Source organism: Gorilla gorilla, chromosome 11 (assembly GCF_029281585.2).
Source record: "Gorilla gorilla gorilla isolate KB3781 chromosome 11, NHGRI_mGorGor1-v2.1_pri, whole genome shotgun sequence".
Taxonomy (NCBI): domain Eukaryota; kingdom Metazoa; phylum Chordata; class Mammalia; order Primates; family Hominidae; genus Gorilla; species Gorilla gorilla.
Window position 1 is genome coordinate 139,773,599 of NC_073235.2, and position 21,329 is coordinate 139,794,927.

The 21,329-nt window shown below is 40.3% G+C and overlaps 1 protein-coding gene and 1 long non-coding RNA gene across 3 annotated transcripts in view; one reads left to right on the forward strand and one right to left on the reverse strand.

Moving 5' to 3' along the window:
* LOC134756689 (uncharacterized) overlaps positions 1–6,220 on the reverse strand; it is a 73,639-nt gene extending 67,419 nt beyond the window's left edge. The window contains exon 1 of the long non-coding RNA XR_010129732.1: positions 4,534–6,220. This is a non-coding gene — a long non-coding RNA (uncharacterized lncRNA). The remainder of the gene's footprint in view (positions 1–4,533) is intronic.
* On the forward strand, positions 4,540–19,065 carry COPS8 (COP9 signalosome subunit 8). 2 transcript variants are annotated; one of them, XM_055380638.2, is made up of 9 exons: positions 6,270–6,424; positions 7,106–7,170; positions 7,501–7,571; positions 9,006–9,054; positions 10,254–10,386; positions 14,463–14,570; positions 16,203–16,265; positions 17,201–17,248; positions 18,027–19,065. In XM_055380638.2, coding segments are annotated over exons 3-9 (483 nt in total). In that variant the 5' UTR covers positions 6,270–6,424; positions 7,106–7,170; positions 7,501–7,569; the 3' UTR covers positions 18,107–19,065. The 2 variants fall into 2 exon arrangements, with proteins under 2 accessions (XP_004033462.1, XP_055236613.1); XM_004033414.5 differs by lacking the exon at positions 7,106–7,170 and having other exon boundaries at positions 4,540–6,424.
* The last annotated feature ends 2,264 nt before the right edge of the window (positions 19,066–21,329 follow it).

The following is a 21,329-nucleotide window of genomic DNA, read 5'->3' on the forward strand; positions in this document are numbered from 1 at the left end:
TTTCCATTTATTTTTCTTCCCTAATTGCACTGGCTAGAACCTGTAGTACACTGTTAAATAAAAATGGCAAAAGCAGACATTCTTGTCTTCTTCCTGATCATAGAGAAAAGCCATCAGTCATTGACCATTAAATGTAATGTCAACTGCAGGTTTTACATAGGTGTCTTTTATCAGTTAGAAGATGTTCCCTTCTCTCCCTAGTTCAGTAAGTGTTTTTTATTATAAAAGGAGGTTGGATTTTGTTTTATATATGTATTCTGCATCTATTGAGATGAACATGTGTTTTGATCCATTATTCTGTTGATATGGCTTATTACACTGATTGGGTTTTGGATGCCAGAGCCATTACTCTGGCACATGGCAGGAATGGTAGCCTCTGATCTTCTCAGCTTTTCTACTGGACACAGAATATATGTTTACCCCAGAAAGCAAGCTGGAGTGAGGGCAATTAGGACCCCTGTATTCCAGACCTGTTATGCCTAGTGTATAGTCTCCATCCATGAGTGGGAGCTTGGTGGAGGAAGGGAGCCTCCTGCCTCTTGGCCACAGTTAGCTGGAATTTAGCGTTAAACTTGGAGTTGGAGTGGATGAGAAATGCTTGCCACCTTCGCCTTCTTGTGAGACACCTTATCCCTTGTTTGATAGAGGAAGGGAGAGTGAGCCCCATCTTCTTGACCACATCCACCCACAGTGGAGCTTCTATGAAGCTGAGCTGGGTGCGGGGCTGGAAAGAGCAGATTATGGCTCAAATGCCACACACTCTCTCTCTGTTCTTACCAAGTTGTGATAGGTTTTATTGAATAAATTTTTTTTCATTTTTTATATACCTTTAAGATAATTTCCAGAAACTTTTTTCTTAGAAATTTTCTCCAGCTATGGTTGTTTCAGTGGGAAGTGTGTCCACAGAAGTGGAACTCCCCTTCGTGCACTTTTTAAACTCTAGGGGTGGTAATGATGTCACATTATTGTGAGCCCTGGGGTACTATCCTTTGTAGTTTTCCAGTATCTTGCCAATACCTTTGTAAATAGCCATTTTATTAAATTTTCCTCAAATTGCCCAATCTGAGATATGGTATGGCTCTGTGTCCCCACCCAAATCTCATCTCGAATTGTAATCCCCATGTGTCAAGGGAGGGAGGTGATTGGATCATGGGGGCGGTTCCTCCCATGCTGTTCTCGTGATAGTGAGTTCTTATGAGATCTGACGGTTTCGGGGTTTTTTTTTTCATATTTTTTATTTTATTTATTTATTTTTTTTATTATTATACTTTAAGTTTTAGGGTACATGTGCACATTGTGCAGGTTAGTTACATATGTATACATGTGCCATGCTGGTGCGCTGCACCCACTAACTCGTCATCTAGCATTAGGTATATTTCCCAATGCTATCCCTCCCCCCTCCCCCCACCCCACCACAGTCCCCAGAGTGTGACATTCCCTTCCTGTGTCTCATTGTGATCTCATTGTTCAATTCCCACCTATGATGAAATTGATTTCGGGGTTTTTCTGTGTGTGTGTTTGTTTGTTTTTGAGATGGAGTCTCACTCTGTCGCCCAGGCTGGAGTGCAGTGGCACGATCTCAGCTCACTGCAACCTCCACCTCCCAGGTTCCAGGGATTCTCCTGCCTCAGCCTCCCGAGTAGCTGGGACTACAGGTGTGTGCCACCACACCCAGCCAATTTTTTGTATTTTTAGTAGAGATTGGATTTCACTGTGTTAGCCAGGATGGTCTCGATCTCCTGACCTCATGATCCGCCCTCCTTGGCCTCCCAAGGTGCTGGGATTACAGGCGTGAGCCACTGTGCCCGGCCGAGATTTGACGGTTTTATAAGCGTTTGAGAATTCCTCCTTTGCTCTTCTCTCACCTGCCTCCATGTAAGATGTACCTGATTCCCCTTCTGCCATGATTGTAAGTTTCCTGAGGCCTCCTCAGCCATGTAGAACTGTGAGTCAATCAAACGTCTTTCCTTTATAAATTACCCAGTCTTGGGTATTTCTTTATAGCAGTGTGAAAACAGATGAATACACTGAGTATTCCATATGTTTCCTGCTACAATCCAGACCGACACAATGGGAGTGTTGTGGGCACAGAGGTGACCCGGGCTCATTGTCCGTTCTCCTCTCCCACTCTTTCTCCCACACTGGCCAACTCATCCACATCCCAGAGCTTCAAGAGCAGGTTCATGGGCCAAAGGGCCCCAGGAAGGGAGATGGGCCACTTGATGAATGCTTGCTGTGGTTTCTTCATGACATGAATCAGACAGATCATGTGGCCCTAGACCCAGCCATGGAAACTGTGTTTCCTGAAGCAAATGGGCAACCAGTGTGAAACTGGCGGGAGCATACCTGAGGCCCTTGTGACATCACTTCTTCCGGGACCTTATTCATAATAAATGACTCTATAGTTCCCAGGAGTTAATGGAGAAGAAGACTTTGAAAGGGCAGAAAATAGGACCAAAACACGTCAAATTTCAGAGTTTTGAGTTAGCCATTGTGCTAGTCCATTTTTGCGTTACTATAAAGAAATACTTGAGACTGGGTAATTTATGGAGAAAACAGGTCTATTTTGGTTCATGATTCTGTTGGCTGTACAGGAGGCATAGTGCCGGCTTCTGCTTCTGGGAAACCTCAGTAAATTTCCAATTATGGTGGAAGGTGAAGGGGGAGCAGGCATGCCACATGGCAAGACAGGGAACAAGACAGAGGGAGGAGATATCGTGCTCTTTTAAACAACCAGATATCACGTGAACTGCCAGAGTGAAAACTCACTCATCACCAAGTGGATGGCATTAAGCCATTCGTGAAAGATCCATCTCCATGATCCAATCACCTCCCATGAGGTCCTCCTCCAACACTGGGGATCACATTTCAACACGAGATTTGGAGGGGACAAACATCCAAACTGCATCAGCCATCCTAGTACAATTTCCAACCTCCTCAATCACTGTGCTTCTCCCAGAGAAGAGTTATGGAAAAAGGGCCAGCTCGCACAAGGGGAAGACCAGGTGTGGTAATGGGTCTGAGACCCCCATGCTACAGCCTCCGGAGTGCATGATTCCCTTCAGCACGCTGACCCCATCCCTCATTGCAAGAGCAGAGAGAAACGCAGTCCTTCCCACTCTAAAGCCAGCATCTCCAGGAACAGAGGGTCCTTGTGGGTGCCTGTCATTGACTTTCTTGCTTCTTCCCAGTCTCGATCCCTCTTCTGAGTCGCACCTCCGGAGATGACAGCCTTTTACACCACACTGCCCTTTCCTGTACCCCTTCACTTCTCTCACTTACTATCAAAAGTCTGGGGGGAAAGGTGGCTCCAGCACAGTACAGTGACAACTTAAAACTGAATGTCAACCATCACAGCCCTGAAGACGCTTCAGTGCTTCACTGCCACTTGGAGTTCCCAGTGTCCAGGCCAGGGTCTCACCTTAGACCCCAACTGCTCCCAGAGACTCCTCTCTGCCCCCCAAGGACTCTCCTCCTACCCTCTCTGGCACCCAGGCTCCAACTCCCAAATTCCTGTACTGGTCTTCCAAAGAACAGCTTAGTCCTTTAAGTGACACCCCATCTCCACCTCTAACCTGTGATATGTATCGAAAGCCTCACCGGGATTTCCTATTCAGCAAACAGCCACCTTTGTAGGTTTCCACCTCTTAGAGGCCCAAAGCACCTGCCAAAGCTTTCACATTATAGTTTTCCCTTTAAATGATCAAATAGCCAAGCAGGGCTTCTACTGAATATTTCTTTGCCCGAAAAGGGTTAGAGACCATTATTACAAGCTTCAAAATCCTGCTCCTCATAGTTCTGTCAAGTGATCTTAGAATCATACTGCCCTCATTCCTTCTCTTCCTTGCAGCCGTGGATGAAACTCTGTTTCTTTATTACTCCAAGATCTCTCTAGTTCTGCTAACTACTTATGTGCCCTTCTATTTAATGCTGGCAGTTCCTTGAGGAACACACTAGTGTTTTTTTTTCTTTACATTTCATTCAGGGAATTACTAAACAATCATTTCCACACAGAGATGTTGTGGATTACGCCAAAAAAAAAAAAAATCAAGGATGGCTGTTTCTGTCTTGAAATGCTTAATAATTTTATCTGTAAACTTGTGGTTTGTAAGTGAGGTCCATTAAGACAATGGAGCATGAGCCAGGGAAACGGGCCTCTACGTGTGGCCACTGATGTTCCATACAGCATTCATAATGCACCATGCACACTGAATTCCCTGTGGACCCCTGATGTTGCAAGGCCAGCAAGACTCAAAGTGAGCACAAGGTACTCGTGCTGTATCTACAACTGAGGGAGCTGGGTGCTGACACCCCGAAAGGCCACACTTTTCCCCTTAAGAGAGTAAACTTGTTTCGAAGGCAGAAAGAAGGCAATGGCGTCTTAAGAAGCATGAAGAAACCATATTGTATGAGTCATGGTTCTCTAGAGGGACAGAACTAATAGGATATATATATAGAGAGAGAGAGAGAGAGAGAGACAGAGAGAGAGAGAGAGAGAGAGAGAGAGAGAGAGGAGTTTAAGTATTAACTCACATGATCACAAGTCCCACAATGGGCAGTCTTCAAGCTGAGGAGCAAGGAGAGCCAGTCCAGGTCCCAAACTGAAGAACTTGGAGTCCGATGTTCGAGGGCAGGAAGCATCCAGCGTGGGAGAAAGATGTAGGCTGGGAGGCTAGGCCAGTCTCTCTTTTCGCATTTTTCTGTCTGCTTTACATTTCTAGCTGCACTGGCATCTGATTAGATGGTGTCCATCTAAATTAACAGTGGGTCGGCCTTTCCCAGCCCACTGACTCAAATGTTAATCTCCTTTGGCAACACCCTCACAGACACACCCAGGATCAATACTTTGCATCCTTCAATCCAATCAAGTTGACAGTCAGCATTAACCATCACACATATCATATATTTTCTTATTCATGCACTTCTTTATATTAAACACCTGATCATGCCAAAAGGCCAGTCCATAGTTCTTTTGCTTTTCAGTCCTTCCTTACGCATCGGTGAGTCCCAGGTCGAGAGTAGAGGTAGAATTCGTGCACATAAAGTGCGATGAAAACGGGCAAGTTCACTTTGTGCAGCATCTGTTTTTACCAGCGTGGTTCTGGTAAAAACAAAATCTATATGCATGTATAAGCTATGAAGTACAAATTGCATAATTTCTGTGATTCCACATACGAGATCAGTGCACTTATATCAGTATTTAAAACTGGCATTGCACATCGTAAAGATGGATGGTGAACTTCATGCTAACAATTTAAATCTAAATTTTTCTTGGAATGATATTAAATAACACATAAAAACACTATGAAAAGAGAGAAACTGAGAGGAAAGAGAAAGTTTTATATTTTATGACCTCAGAGGCACTTTCTTTCTGTTTTTTGAACAAGGAAGCTCCGCACTTTTCTCTGAGCTCCACAAATTATGCAGCCAGCCTTGCAGCAGGCAACACATCAAAGCCTCTTTCCTGGGGGTCTAGTGAGGGATGTAAAACACAAATATGTTAATAAATAATATACAATATAATGTCGCTAACAATAAGTGCTGTGCTAAACAAAAGCCAGGATGGCTACAGCAAGCCGGAGGGGAGCTGAGAATTAGATGTAAATTCTGAGGGATGGGAAGGGCCCTAGATTTTAGGGCGTTGTGCAGAAGAGTAACCAGATCTGCTCTACGTTTCAGGAAAGAAAAAAAAAATTCCCTCTGGCTGCGGTTCCGAGAATAGCCTGGAAGGAGGCAGGGGTCCCGGCTGGAGAAGCGTGGCTCCGGGGTGGGGCGTGCAGGGCGAGCCCGGGCGGGGCACGCTGCCCAACAAGCAGGTTTGGGGAGACTCACACCTTAGATTCTGAGTTTTTAAGTTTGTTTCCTCAAAGCAGGGAACTCACGAACGTTTCGTGAGCACCTACGGTATGCAGGGTACGGTGCGGAGCCCTAGCGTAACTGACGACCAGGACAGCCGAGCAGCTGCAGGATCCGTCGTGTTCCCCAGCAATTTTAATATTTAAAAATTCGTTACTGTTGCTGTTACTTGTTTTCTATGTATTGGATGTCTTCGTGAAGAACCCTCAAAAGTGCAACGAGCTCCTCCCTGCCAGAGGGCGGCCGCGCGCTCTGAGCACAGCTTCCCGCGAAGCCGGCCAGGTCCTCCAGGGCACCGAGAGAGCCGGCCAGAACGGCGGCGCCCTATCCCGGCCGCGGCGATGTCTGATGGCGCCCCGGAACTGACGGTCTGGTACGCAGGGGCGCTCGGCGGCAACGGCGGCTTTAAACGTCATCGCGGGCGCGACGCCTGAGGGACAGTCTGGGGTTTGGCTGTCCGGAAGGTGCAGCGGCGAGGCCGGCCGCGAAGATGCCAGTGGCGGTGATGGCGGAAAGCGCCTTTAGTTTCAAAAAGTTGCTGGATCAGTGCGAGAACCAGGAGCTCGAGGTAACCCTTTGCGTCGCGCTGGGAGAAACTGCGGAGTAGTCTTAGGCCCCGGGGCGGCACCAGTTTCCAGGGTAACGGGGTCTGAGGTTCGCGGGCTTTGGGAGCTCACGGGGCGGGCGCGGGAGGTGGACGTGTGGATCCCTGATCGCCGCGGCCTGCTCCGACCGGGCCCGGTCTCCCCGAACTCGCCGGGACCTTTTTGTTATGTGTCTTCAGCTTGTGAGCCCGAAAACCCTGTGTGTCTTTGCTCCAGCACCTACCGATGAGCTCATATTAATTAGCCATCTTTCCTTCCCAGTATCGGGTTGGGAGAGGGTAGTAATGTGGGTTTTATTAAAGATCTTGGTATACACACACACACTAACACACACACCGCAACTCATACACACACCAAGAAAGATGTGACCATTGTAACCTTTTTTTAACTCACAAAGCCTTTTTGTAATGTTGTCAAGTAAGCTTGCCATTTTGTCTTCAGTAAGACAGATGAAAGTTATGCAGCTGTTAAAGTTAATGTTTTTCTTAGACACTTAAAAAGGGTTTATATCATTAGTTTTAAAATTAAATAAAGGAGACAACATCCAGAAGCAGCAGCTCACTAATAGATACTTTCCAGTTGAGTTAAAATTGAAAGAATTGTCTTTGCAACGCAGCTGTGGTGATTTTCTGTCTCTTATTCAGGACGCTTGATGTAATGGGCAGAATCAGAATGCTTCAGGAATCTGTCGAATTTGTTTCTTATAATAGTAAGATCATTTAAATGGGAATTTGAGAACTGGGGAAGGGGATCCACTTACATATTCTTGAATGTATAAAGAAACTGAAGCCCAAAGGGAGATAAATCAAAGCTGATGACGAATATGAACTTAATACTCAGAATTTTCGTGTTTGATACTTCTCTAAGCTGTTTCTAAATCTATAATAGGACTATAAGATAACTTATAGTCTTAGATTAAAAAGGCTTACTTTTAAAATTAGCAGTTATAAAATATTATTTTAAAAATGAAAGTTAAAGGGTAAATGAGGTTTTTAAAATTTTGTGTTGTTTTGTGTTGTTTTCATTTTTGGCCTTCTAGGCCCCTGGAGGAATTGCTACACCCCCAGTGTATGGTCAGCTTCTAGCTTTATATTTGCTCCATAATGACATGTAAGTATGTTTAACCTAAAGCCAAGAGCAACAGGTTTCTCAAAGTTATATGGAAATATTTCTGCACTGAAGTAGCACCACTAAACATAGGCACAACGAGCTACCTTTTTTATTACAGTAATTGTTAAAGTCTATTTCCTATTGAATCATAGGTTAATGAATTATGATTAGGTCGTCATTGTCTTACATATACTTTCTAGAAAACATTTCAATTTATTATGACAAATTACGTCGGTAAATTCATTTAACCTTTTTGTCTTTTTAAAAAACTTTTATGATCTCTATTTACTTAACTTCATATGTAATCAATAAAACAAAAGAAGTGAAAAGAGAAGATTGCAGCCAAGAGGAATTCGTTACAAACATGTATGAGATTTTTTAAGTTTTTTTTGTTTTTAATCCTATTTCACGTTCACATGGAAAAGTCAGAAAGCATAACTACTCTAGGCCGGGCGCCATGGCACACGCCTGTAATCTCAGCACTCTGGGAGGCCGAGGCAAGTGGATGGCTTGAGTCCAGGAGTTTGAGACCAGCCTGGGGAATATAGTGAAACCGCGTCTGTCCTAAAAATACAAAAAATCAGCTGGGCATGGTTGCGCGTGCCTCTAATCCCAGCTACCCGGGAGGCTGAGGTGGGGAGAATCACCTGAGCCCAGAAAGTCGAGGCTGCAGTGAGCCAAGATTGTGCCACTGCACTCTAGCCTGGGCAACCAAAGTGAGACCCTGTCTCAAAAGGAAAGCATAACTGCAAAAAAAAAAAAAAAAAAAGAAAAGAAAAAAAGAAAAAAAAAAGTCTCCTATAGTTCTGTGACTCACTGATGATTCCTGATAACATTTTATTTTAAATTCTTCCAAAACCTTTCTTTTATATCTTTTTAAAAACTAAATTGAAATTTTTATTACACATATGTAAGGTTTTTGTTTTTGTTTTTGTTTTGTAAAACTGTCATTATATGTTTGTTGTAGTTCAAGCCTCCAAACCCATAAAAACTCCTGCCTCAGAAGCTGTGTCCCACTGGTAGGAGGGGCTGTAATCGGGAGACAAGTGTTGTGTACCAGGCTTATTGTCAGGGAATGCTAGAGCCTTGATAGTACATAAATTTGTTTACTTTTATATCCTAATAAATCATTTGGACTGTCTATAAATCCTCATGTTTTTAGTGTGCTGTTGCCTAAATTTAGGATATGGATTATTATTTTTAAAAAATTCACTAGAAATGGCAAAATATTACTTTGGTAAAAATATTTCATGTCCTTTTTATCTGGAAAACCACTATTGTTTCCCCAAAACAAATTCATATAAAACTAAATTTTACTTTGTGTTATGTAAAGTATACTTCTGTATGTTTGGCTTGGGACCTGGTAGTTTTTAACATTTACTGAGATGATTATGTTTTTAATTGATTATTCTTCTTTGTGGTGGCGTAAATTAGGAATAATGCAAGATATCTTTGGAAAAGAATACCACCTGCTATAAAATCTGTAAGTATCCTTTAAACCTATTTTACTGCTTTAATGTAATGACATTCCCTTAAATGGCAACCTTTTATAAGCTTATGTTTTCTATCTGACATCTTAGAAATAGTCATCAGATTGGTATTAAGGATTCGAAATAAATCTTCAGAGTCCTCTAATCAGAAATTTGAATTTTGCTGGGATGGTGTAGAATTTCTGCTCAGTTCCTACTGATTAGATTTCTTGAGACGCTTTTATGTACAGCTTTCCTAGTTAAACAGCTGAGCCAGTTTAGATGAAGGAAGCTCCTGGAGGTGGCGGAGGCAGCTGAGGTGATTTTCAACTGGTTTATGTTGCTTCCTATAATGGTACTTATTTTGAAACTGCCATCGTTTACAAGAATACTCTAAGAATGATTGACAGCAATAAGATTATTTTTGTTAATTAGGATTTTAAATTTCTTATTTTGGTTGGGAGATTAGAAGAAATAGCCTGTGAAAAGGTTCTTCCAAAGTGGAATGAAGTAAAATTTTAATGTCAAATGATTCCATGTGTCTAACATGAGTGTCAAGTGAAATTTTTAACATTCTCGGGATATTACCAAGAATTCATCTAAACTTTATTGATATTCATCAAGAGATCGGATTAGTAGTTTTACTCTTTTTTTTCCCCTCATACATTCTATTCTGTTAAGTAAGATTGGAATATTCCTCAGCTTCTTTGGCTAAATAAAGAAGTACTATAAATTATGCACATAAGTTTCAATGGCATTAGTGGAAACTCAATCCTTAGGCTACAATGTATGACATCTTAGATTGAGAGTCTCTATTGTTAACCATTTTGCTATTACTTTTGACCTAAATATATATTCATAATGTATCTATGAAATACAAATACAACATCTTTAAAAACAATCCTTAAGCTAATTAGTCCCCAGGCTTAATTCTGAAATGTTTTTTGACTACTTTCTCATGCCTTAATTTGCTATTGTAATAAATTTATATCAGCCCTACAGATAAATTTTACCTTACTGCTCATAGTGTTTAAAAACCTTTTGATAGTGATTGGGCTGAAAAAGTAATTGCATCTTTTAAAATAAATGTTGAATTAGGTTTTAATGATGTAGCTAACAAGTTTTTATATCATTTCTGGTATTTTGTTTTAAGATACAATCATTGGTGCATTTATAGAGTGAATACCCTCTAAGGCAATAATATTTATTGCAGGCAAATTCTGAACTTGGGGGAATTTGGTCAGTAGGACAAAGAATCTGGCAGAGAGATTTCCCTGGGATCTATACAACCATCAACGCTCACCAGTGGTCTGAGACGGTCCAGCCTATTATGGAAGCACTTAGAGGTAGTGTTTCTTTGTGGTTAAAAATGAAATTAGATGAGACTTAGTCCCTAAGTGCTGCAGTGTTGAAGTAATAAATCAGTGGTGTGTGTTTAAGTAGATATTTTTGATAGGTGAAAAGAGCAGTTTTCAGAATTTTTTAGATTTGCCCTAATCATGCTTCTTCATTTTTTGTTGCTTGAGATTACATTGGCTGCTGTGCTTTTGTTGTTTCTTAATTCTAGACAGAAATTGCTCATCAGTTTTAAGAGTTTTTTTTGCTATTAAAATGAGATCTTGTAATAGTCTAATAAGTTTAAGGTATGGGTTTGTAGAGATGTGAAAATAGAGACTGCTCTTTGAATTTTGTCAGCCTCAGCCTTTGATAGGTGTTGTCTTAAGCTTCTGGATTTTATAACTAATCAGTTTAGTACATAGATGCTCAAATGTGTTTTTAATTACTTTGAAAGATTACAAGCCTGGTGTGACAGAGCACTGATCCCACAATAAAATCTCATTCCCTGCCTCTCTACAGTCTCTCACCCCTAGCATTTGCTTCCAGTCCTCCTGGTTCACTCTTTATAAAATTATATAATCTTGTTTTATGTTGTTATGTACTGTTATTTCTTATTGTTACCCTTACTTCCATAGTTAATATCCACCTTCACTGTATGCCTTCCTGCTGTGGAGGAAGTCAGTGAGCAGGAATTTTTTTAATAACTTTTCATCACTCTGCTAAGGGATATCAGCTTTACAGGGCAGCAGACAGCAGAGATTGTTTCTGAAATGCACATAATTCCCTTGGAATGGTAAAATTCTTAGCAGCATAAAACATAACAATGTAAGTGACAAAACAGGAGGCAGCTACTTTAAATGTGAATGAAATGAGCAGAGTCCTAAGGCAGGCAGATAGATGGGAAGAAGATTGCACAGGTATAGCAGGGGCAGTTTCAGAAAGTAGCACTAGAAACCTCTTCATATAAGCCCTGAGGAATTAGAGTTATAGTGGACTTCCATAGTATCCTCGTGATTCAGCCTTGTGATTGTGGTGGGGCGGTCACAGGCCATGTGCCTTTTCCCAGTGTTTTACAGCGGGTTGATTGGCAGGACTGGGCTTGGGGACTCCTTACTCGTTCAGCAAGCATTCTGTTGTGCACCGTCAGGTCCGTAGTTTTATTCCTTCCCGGAGCCTCCTCTCACTGAATTCCATGAGATTGAGAATTCCTGGCAAGCAGTTCAGTAGACCCAGGAAAGGCTATATAGTGTACCATGTGGGAGTTTAAGCTCTGGGTCCGTGCTTCCGGAGTTCAAATTCTGATTCTGTCACTTACTAGGGTGACTCCTCAGTGTCTTATTTTCCTCATTTGTGAAATGTGATTAGAAATAGTACTTTTTCAGGTTGTAAATGAGTTAATATATAAACATGTACCTTATTCTAAAGCACTACAGTATTCCTGAACATATCCTGAGACTTTTACAGATCTCCAGATTCATGAATGGTACTGTGGTTTCCTTTGTGAAATGCAGCCAGGTCAGGATAGTCTCTTAACAGATTGGTCTTACTGATGAATTTAACATTTTGCTTCTTAACTTATTAGAAACTTATTTTCTAGTTGAGAACAATCACTTTCTTAGATCTCTTTCCATTCTATTCTAAATTAGGCACAGTCCTATTAGAAAACTGAAAATGACTTAAGAGAAGCTAGTGAGAACTATTTTTGCAGGAAACAAGGGCTGAGGAAGTACTTAGGAACTAGGTAGACAGTAGCCATTCTCATCTGAGGCTTGAAAGGGCAAGGCGAGGGGCCAGTGTTACTGGGGCTGCCCCATGGGATGGATACAGAAGGTCAGCTGGAGCAAGGCAGGGAAAGGGCATAGGAAGTGAATTCCCTGACCTTCCTTCCCAGCCTCTGACCTGATAGAGCCCCAATTCGCCAAAGCAAGAGAGTTCAGGTGCAACAGGCATTGGCAGCCAACCTCCCTGGCATACAGCATGGCTGGGAAAGACAGAGGAGGATTCAAAAGGATGGGAGTGACTAGCTCATCTTCCCTTCTGTCTCCAGCACTGGCAGTGATGGATGAGCGGCACTTGAGTATTTGTTGAACAACTGAGTTTGCATTCTGTTAGCATTTGTTTTCACCAAAAATGTGTTCCATCAACTACTGCCACAGATATTAGGTGCTGGCTCAATTTATTCCACTTTCCAGCGTGTCATTCTAGGGCCTGAGGTTACAGATTTCACAACTTGAGGATCACAGAGTGACTAGTCGGAATGTAGATGTGATTCGTGCCAAGTGGATATTGCAGCTTCTGAGACAGAGAACACTTAGCCTTTATTTTTGCTTCGTCAACTCACTTCTCCCATCACATGTTTTTCTTTCCTTTTCCAGTGATATCTTTTTACTTTTCTCTCCCTTTTATCTCCTCCATTCTTACTCTATTCCTTTTTTATTCCCCACTCTGAAAATATGACCAGAATATTTGAACTGAAGTAAATGTTTTTGAAATACAGTTGACTTACCAAATGAATATAGTTTTATGGTGTATACTTTTACTTCTCTAAAAAAAAAGTATACTTTCCATTGTTGGCTCTTTTCCATTGTTGGCTCAGTTCTTTTCCATTGAATGTATGCAGCCTTAATAGAAAACGTTTCTTGGTGTCGTAAAGTCTGTTAGGTTACAGGCTGGTTGAAGGAAGGAAGGAACCTACAATAATAAGCGTAAAGCCACAGAAGGAAGAGCAGACAGTGGCTGAGTGAAAGCTGGAAAGGATGTCGGGCTCAGATGAAGGGAAGGGATGGGAGTGTCGGCAGTTTTTAAGGAATCTGAGAAAACAAAGCTTAAGTGTTGGAGTCGCGCCCCATTTTGGTCCTCGTGATGCCATCAACAAGCATGTATTTGGCATATTTTCACTGGAGGTGCTAGATGTTTGGGGGACTATGAGGATAAGAGATACCCCTTCCTGTCGAGAAGTTTGGAATATAATTGAAAAGAAGGGGGTAGGTGGAACAGTGTCTGCCGTAGTGGAAAGTTGCTTGTTAAAGTAGAAGTGTAAACAATACTGCTGAGTTTAGAGAAGGGCAGAGATCGTAATGAATTATAAACAGACTTAGGAACGGTAGAGAGCAGACAGGAGGGCATTTCAGGCCACGGGATAGCATAAACCAAAAGCCCCAGGGGGAGAAGGTGTAAGACTTGTCTGAGAGCCAGTGGACTAGTTTGGCACAAAGGGTATCTGGGGGAATTGGTGTAGTTTGACAATGTCCCAGGAATGGAGAGAAGATTTTAAATATGTTAGGGTGTTTGTTTTACATATGTACACTGGCCTATTAAATATGGAAAGTAAAATCCAGACTATTTCCTAAGCATGTTGACCACCAGGTGGAGGAGCTCTTGCGTTACCAAAGAGCACTGCCCAGGGAGAAAGCCCAGCTGGTTTCACAGTGCTCAACTCTACCGTACTCCTGAGTTTATTTAATTGGGTATGGAAGCCTGGGGACAATCCTAAATGCCACTTTCAGGAAAGTTTTCGTTGCTGGTATTGTTTGGCAGTCCCTTCTTAGAGTCATTCTTTCAAGGTGGGAATTTAGGATTTTGAACCTTAATTCAGTCAAGAGTTTGATGCAGACTTGGAAGAATGCTCCAGTTACAAGATTTGTTCTGTAACTCCCAGGTGTGGTCCTGTATTAGAGACGTTTTTGAAAAGGACAGCTGATTACGCAAATCAGTTTTCTGCTCCTTTGATTCCAGCATTTGTAAATGAAATAAGATAAGTAAAATTTATATCCCCATTGCATAAACATACTGCATTTTCTTAGGGTTAGAGCCTTGTGTTTAGTAACCTTTTTCCATCTTTGTAATTTTCATTATCTGAGATTTTTCATCCAAGAGGAAGTGTAAGAAATGTATTTTTTTCCAGCAGTATTTGAACCCCCCTTACATACTAGGCATATATATTTGTATCTATAAGCACAGAAATCTTTGGGTTCATCTGGCCTTGCTTAGAAAACTGGACAAGGACAGTGGTGTGATTTAACAATGTGCTTTGAAAATGCTGCTCCCTGGTTCACTCTCTGCCAACCCACCACTCCCACAATAGATGCAACAAGGAGACGCGCCTTTGCCCTCGTCTCTCAAGCGTATACTTCAATCATCGCCGATGATTTTGCAGCCTTTGTTGGACTTCCTGTAGAAGAGGCTGTGAAAGGTAATTTTGGCTTACTTTTTACTTATAAGGAAAATGGAAAATAGAAGTGTGAATTGTAGGTTCACAGTCTTCTCTGAAACACTTGGAACAGAATATGCTTTTGGAGTCCAGGCTGTGTTTTTTGAGAGGTGATATGAAACAGGTGTTGTGGAATACCCAGCAGGCACCCTGCAGTCAAGCATATTAATAGTTCTATAGCAAGCAAATGTGTGAATATCCACACAGTTGGTTACAAAAATATGTCTTAATTGGTCTCTTTACTCATATTTGGAAATCCTTATTTCGCCCTTGTTTGATAAAGGCAGCATCATCCCCACGTCCCTTTTCAGCCCATTTTCCCTGCCATTTCTGACCCATACCGTAGGCGCTTGCTTGCTCCGCACTCATACCTGCTGGTCTCTCCAAATGTAACTTCACATTTTCATTTCTCAGCTGATGCCCAGACTAATCCTTCCTGTTGCTTGTTGTTATAGAATATTGTATACACCTGGCCAGGTGCAGTGGCTCACACCTGTAATCCCAGCACTTTGGGAGGCCGAGGCGGGTGGATCATGACGAGGTCAGGAGTTCGAGACCAGCCTGGCCAACATGGTGAAACCCCCGTCTCTACTAAAAATACAAAAAATTAGCCAGGTGTGGTGGCAGGCACCTGTAATCCCAACTACTCAGGAGGCTGAGGCAGGAGAATCGCATGAACCCAGGAGGTGGAGGTTGCAGTGAGCTGAGACTGTGCCACTGCACTCTAGCCTGGGCAACACAGTGAGATTCCATATCAAAAAAATATATATATATATTCTATACACCTTGTTGCATTGTTTTGCCATGATTGACATTTTTGATTCTCCAGCTAAAATATGAGCACCATCACACACTACATCCTAAATTTCCAGGGCCTAGCATAGTTGTAGATACATGAAGATAGGTTAATGAAAGTTCTAAGTTATTACTTTTATTTACTCATACAAACATTTATTTATTTTGGCTCTTAAAATTGGTCCATCATTTATTTTCTATATATAACATACTTCAGAGCTCATATTCTCAGCTGACCACCTGGATGTGAATGCTGGTACCACCCGTCCCTGATGCTAGTGGCTCTGTGACTTAGGACAAATCACTTGAATTTCCCTCAACTTTATTTTCCATACCTGTCAAACGATGGCCCTATATCCCACTTCGTAGAGTTGTGGTGATTACATAAAATCATCCCTATAAAAGCACGTAGTCTGGTACCTACAGGTAAACCTTCCGTATATGGAAGCTGTTTTTATTATTGCCATCTTTGTTATTACTGATATGATGGTCACAAAAGGCGCCATATTAGCTTTCCTTATGTTTGTTTTAAATAATACTGATGAGGTTAATACTATAATATATTCTTGACAGAAAACTAACCATCTTTTAATGATTATAGCAACCTAATAGAGTAAAATGAGGCTTTGATACCTGTTTCAGAAATATTTCAATAATAAGTTTCCATGCCCTTTGTAATATACCTTTCTAGTAAAAATGCATGTGACGGGTTATACTAAACACATCAGGTCTTCTGTACAACTAATGTCATGGACAAGTTGTGGATTTTGTGGGGTGTTTTATTCTTTCCGGATCTTTATGTGTAATATACTTTTTTAGGCATATTAGAACAAGGATGGCAAGCTGATTCCACCACAAGAATGGTTCTGCCCAGAAAGCCAGGTAGGTGGAGCTTTCACCCATGTATGCAGCACTGGACTCTTCTAAGACTGCTTCAGGTTTTCAGTATTTGGTTTTTGATAATTGGATATAAAATTCTGCTATACTAACACAATGGAAATAACTCATTTTAAATAAAGCGTAGTAGACTGGGTAGAAAGGATCACCTAGTTTAAACTCTTAAAAATGTATTTCCTGTATATAAATGATTTTATGTAGGTGTTTCATGGTCCTTACACCTTAGTTTTTACTAAATATTAATCTCCATCCTTTTATGGAGCCATTTGTAACTGAGCTTATCCTTCATATCCAAGCTGTTGTCTGTATTAAAAAAAATGTTTAAATATTCAACTGCCCCCCTTTTCTGTTTGCACTCAAGTCATACAGGCACTTTTCCTGTGGCTTCCACTTTCACAGAGTTAACTTCCCTAACCCTCCTTTTAAGGCCTTAATTTCTATGACCTACCCTCATTGTCTTTATCTGAATTCCCAGCCCCTCAGTCTTCCTGTTGGAAGTGAGCCACACTCATTCCCGCCTGATAGTTTCTCTTCCTCCTGCTGACCAGGAGTGTCTTTTCTGCCAGGTCTTTAGAGCCAAGCTTAATGCCCACTTCCATAAACCCACCTTCATCCACGTCAGCCCAAATTTCCTTCCACCTACTCGGAATGCCTACGTTTAGATATTGCTGAACATACAGTAAAGGATTCTCAATGTGCTCAGCCCTTTGAGTTACAAAGAGTGAGAAGACATGATCCCAGTCAAGTGAGATAGTGGGGGAAGAGTAATATAATAAAGACTTATAATAGAGCACAGTTGTTATCCCTGTTTGAGAAATAAATGGCCATAAATGCATGTTGTGCTGAAAATAGCATGTTCTATGAAAGATCTTTACAATGACTTCTGTAAATTGAGCTGTACTTTTTTTTTTTTAATTTAGTTGCAGGGGCCCTGGATGTTTCCTTTAACAAGTTTATTCCCTTATCAGGTATGTATTTTCATATGCACATTTTTTAATGTCTCATTGTTCCTAATTTCTTTTTTGTAGTATATATGTATATGTGTGTGTGAGTGTGTGTTATCTATTTCTTACCTTGTAAACAGAGGTTAAATTTCATAAATGTGTAGTAATACATCTGGTTACAGGAGTGAAACTGGGCTCCCCCAGAGCTTGCCTTGAGGCGGTGGCCTCCTCTGGGCCAGCTGCAGAGCCTTCTTATTCTCATGTCAGGGAGGCCTGCCAGAGCTGTTCACCAGTACTGTTATTCAGAAGGCGTCCCCAGGCTGACGTGTAGTAATTTAAATGTTGGAATGTAAATTCCTTGAGGTTCTTTGTGGGTTTTCTTTTGGTTTATTGACAATTTAATATTCTTCAGTGATGTCTGGGGCATGGGAAGCACTCTATTTCTTGAATTTAATGTTGCATGGGTAAGGATGTTTTCAAGAAGAGCTGTGATCTTTTAAAAGAGACGTCGAATGATAAAAGTGTCTTTAACCTTTACATAGAATACTTCAGTAACAACAACATGAGACATGCCTTTACTAGCAGTTAGGTAAAACGATACTCATAAAAGTTGAGACTTGTTGGCTTGCTTTTCAAAAATGTCCAAGCCTCTATGATGTAAGATTTTGTCTAAAACCGGGACAAATCTAAGAAAGTTAACTTACTGTTAAAAATTGAAGGCATTAGGGGAGGTAGGTGTTGGGGCCAAAGCTTTGTTACCGTGGTATGTAACTTGAAGTGTGTTTGTTTCTTTAACATACAGAGCCTGCTCCAGTTCCCCCAATACCCAATGAACAGCAGTTAGCCAGACTGACGGATTATGTGGCTTTCCTTGAAAACTGATTTATCACTCTGAGTTCAAGATTCATCTTCAGAATCCTGTATACTGACAAATGTAGAAATGTAAAGTTTGTATTTTCAATTTATTGGATGGCTTAAGCACCTCAGCATTCCTTACTGAGTATGCGATAAAATACATATAGAATATAAAATATACTATATACATTTTGTCCTTAAACATTATGCTGAATAGTTGTTGAAACAGTTCTCATTTTGTAATATTTAATAATCTGGATGGAGCCTGTCAGTATTACAGTTAGTTTGTTTTCTAGTGACTCATAAAATAAGATTTCCTGTTTCATGTAGAGTAGTGTTTGTCAACTGTCTTTTCTCTGTCCCAGCACATGCCATACTCTTATATGTACCATTGGTTGATAATTATAATGATTCATTTGGACTTGAAGAAAGATTGTCCCCAGGCACAGTATCTGAATCACTGGGGATTATGATTCACCCTCTTTGGAGAACATGCTCTCATTTCACCCCCCACCTCCTGAGAGCCACTAATGTAAGATACAGAAACATAGCTGAGGAACAAATAGACCATTTCCATACTAAACCAGTTTGTTAACTTTAGATTTTTTCCAATAGTGTGAGTATATCCATTGCTGGCAGTGGAGGGCTTGCCATGAAAATGCAACTTATTTAAGACATTCATGAGACATATTAACTTGTGCTGTCTCCTTTTAGAAGGAGAAACTTAAGTGTAGAATGCATTATATGGGCAAAGAAGCTATGAAGATACATGATACACTTTGTGCAACTATCCTGCAGCCCATTGGTTGCTTATATTTATCCCTTGGCTCAAGTTCTGCCCTTTGGAGAAATACTGAGCAAGTCTTTCATTCTCTGTGTGACAGCCCTCTGAATATTTGAAGTTGTTTGTTGTAACTTAAGGTTATAACAGCCCTTAGTTCATTTATTCTGCATTTGTTCAATAAATATTTAACTGAATTCTTGAATTATTTCATCTAAGATAGTTTCTTGAAATTTCACTCTCTTGATCTTTCTGTGGACACAATCTATTTTGTCATTGTGTCTATATGAATCTCTTAAGTAGAAATGAGCTGTATGGTGAATCTGTGTAGTGATAATTATATAATTTATTTATTTTGAATGCATTTTAGTGGCTATTTCAGTTTTTCTTAACATATATGGGAATACTTTTTGAATTGCAATTTTATTTAACCCGGATAGGTAAGTCATATTAAAATTCCTTGTTTTACAGTTGAGGAAATGGGAATTCAAGAAGTCTGAGGATCAGGAGAGTGATCAAGAGAATGACAGTGCCAGTTTTTTTAACTTCCAGGTATTAAGTACAAATTGTATCCATGGTTATTTTTTAAAAGCAGATTAGAGTCAATCCAAATATTCATTAATAGGGGATTGTTTGAATAAACAGCAGTGTAGACTACGCAGGTGTAAAAGGAGTGAAGATCTCTATACTAAACTGGAATGATCTCCAGAGTGAGAATATAGAAAGCACATGTAGTTTATATGGTTATTTTGAGGGTAACAAAAGGAGAATGATTACAATTATATATATGTACATATTTCCTTATATTTCAAAACTAAGCAATTAGGGGGTGTATACAAAATGAATAAAATTGTTCCCTAAAGAGGAAGGAGAGGACAGTGAACTACTACATAGAGAAAAAATAATCTCAAGTGATCAAACACACTATTTCAATTTTACATTGTCAGTAGGATATACACTAAGGACAGAAAAAAATCTTAGACTAATGAATGTGGTTTTTCATGATTAATTTCACAAAATCTTGATATCTTTATTATTATTAAAAGTATATTATAGATTAATAATCATGTAACATTAGACCCCAGTAATCTTAAATTTGACATGGAAACCTCATTATATGCTTTATTTTTCTTTGTAAACAGTAAATATTTTCCACTCCTGTCTACATGAAAAGGTCTAGAGTAATTACAGTTCAGTAACAATGAGCACCACTAGTACCCAGATGGTGTTCTTTCATTTTCATTTGCAATTAAAAGGAATAAGAACTTATTTGCAAAACAGCTAATAGGTCCAGGGCAGTAAGTGTACAAGTTCATAGCTGGTACAAGATGTCCAGGATTCAAGGAGGCTCTTAAAGACTTGGGATTCTGTCAAAGGGTTATACAAGCCAACTTGAAGGGATTTCTACAGGCCATGTAAAAATGAGACAGTTTGAGCATGAAATATTTGTATATGTGTCTATTTTTAACTCGTAATAACCTCATCACTGTACAAGAAAGGCAGGATGAGTGCTTGATTTCACTTCCCTTTATTGTCAGTTTTCAGGACAAATTGATATGCTACCAATCTCTAAAGCAACAAAATTGAACCTGTAGGGTAGTCAAAAAGTTCATGCTGGAAAATTCCACCTAATAAAGATAAAAGTTAGAAAAACGGTACTTGCAGCCCTTAATGAAACAAAGAAGGGATCATGGAAATATATATCAATGCTGTTGAGACCACAGGGTAAGAAAATGAGATTGAGCATGAAATATGTCCAGTACATCCATCAGCCTGTCTTTGTGCTCTGGCTATTTCTGAGCCAGCCATCTGTGTACAAGTGTAGCCTGACAGCACCCTGCTTCAGATACATTGGATATCTCTAAAATTTGCTCTGGGACTTACCCTGGCACTACTGTCAGGATGCCCACACAAACCTGATTGGGCAGCCCATCAGCAGTTGTGAAGATGACATGGTGAATAAACACTCTCTTCCTTGTCTCAGGGCAGACTATTTCCAATGTGTTCTATACCTAGATCCTCAAAAAGAACCCCCCAAAAATTGAGCTGTGGTGTCCCATGGTCATAAGCTCTCTAATGCAGCCTTCAATTGTTTTTTCCTCATTCCTTGTTTTACTTTTCCTTGTTCCCTGTCTCTTGTTCCCAGAGATCAACAGAAGTGATCTGTCTACGTATCTTTACATACCTATGCTATTCTGCCTTGGGGCGGGGATCGGGGACCTAGTCAAATCAAAGGGAAGTGTGTAACACATGAATCAGACTGAAAGCACCTGAATTTAATTTTATATATATATATGTGTATATATATATGTATATATATAATACGTATATGCATATATAGTATATAAATATATACATATATACATGTACATATATATATTTAAAGGTTTAGATCTGCTACTTTACATAAAATGTGAGAATTAATGGAACAAGTTAAACATCCCACTAAGAAACAGCCAGTTCCAGAAT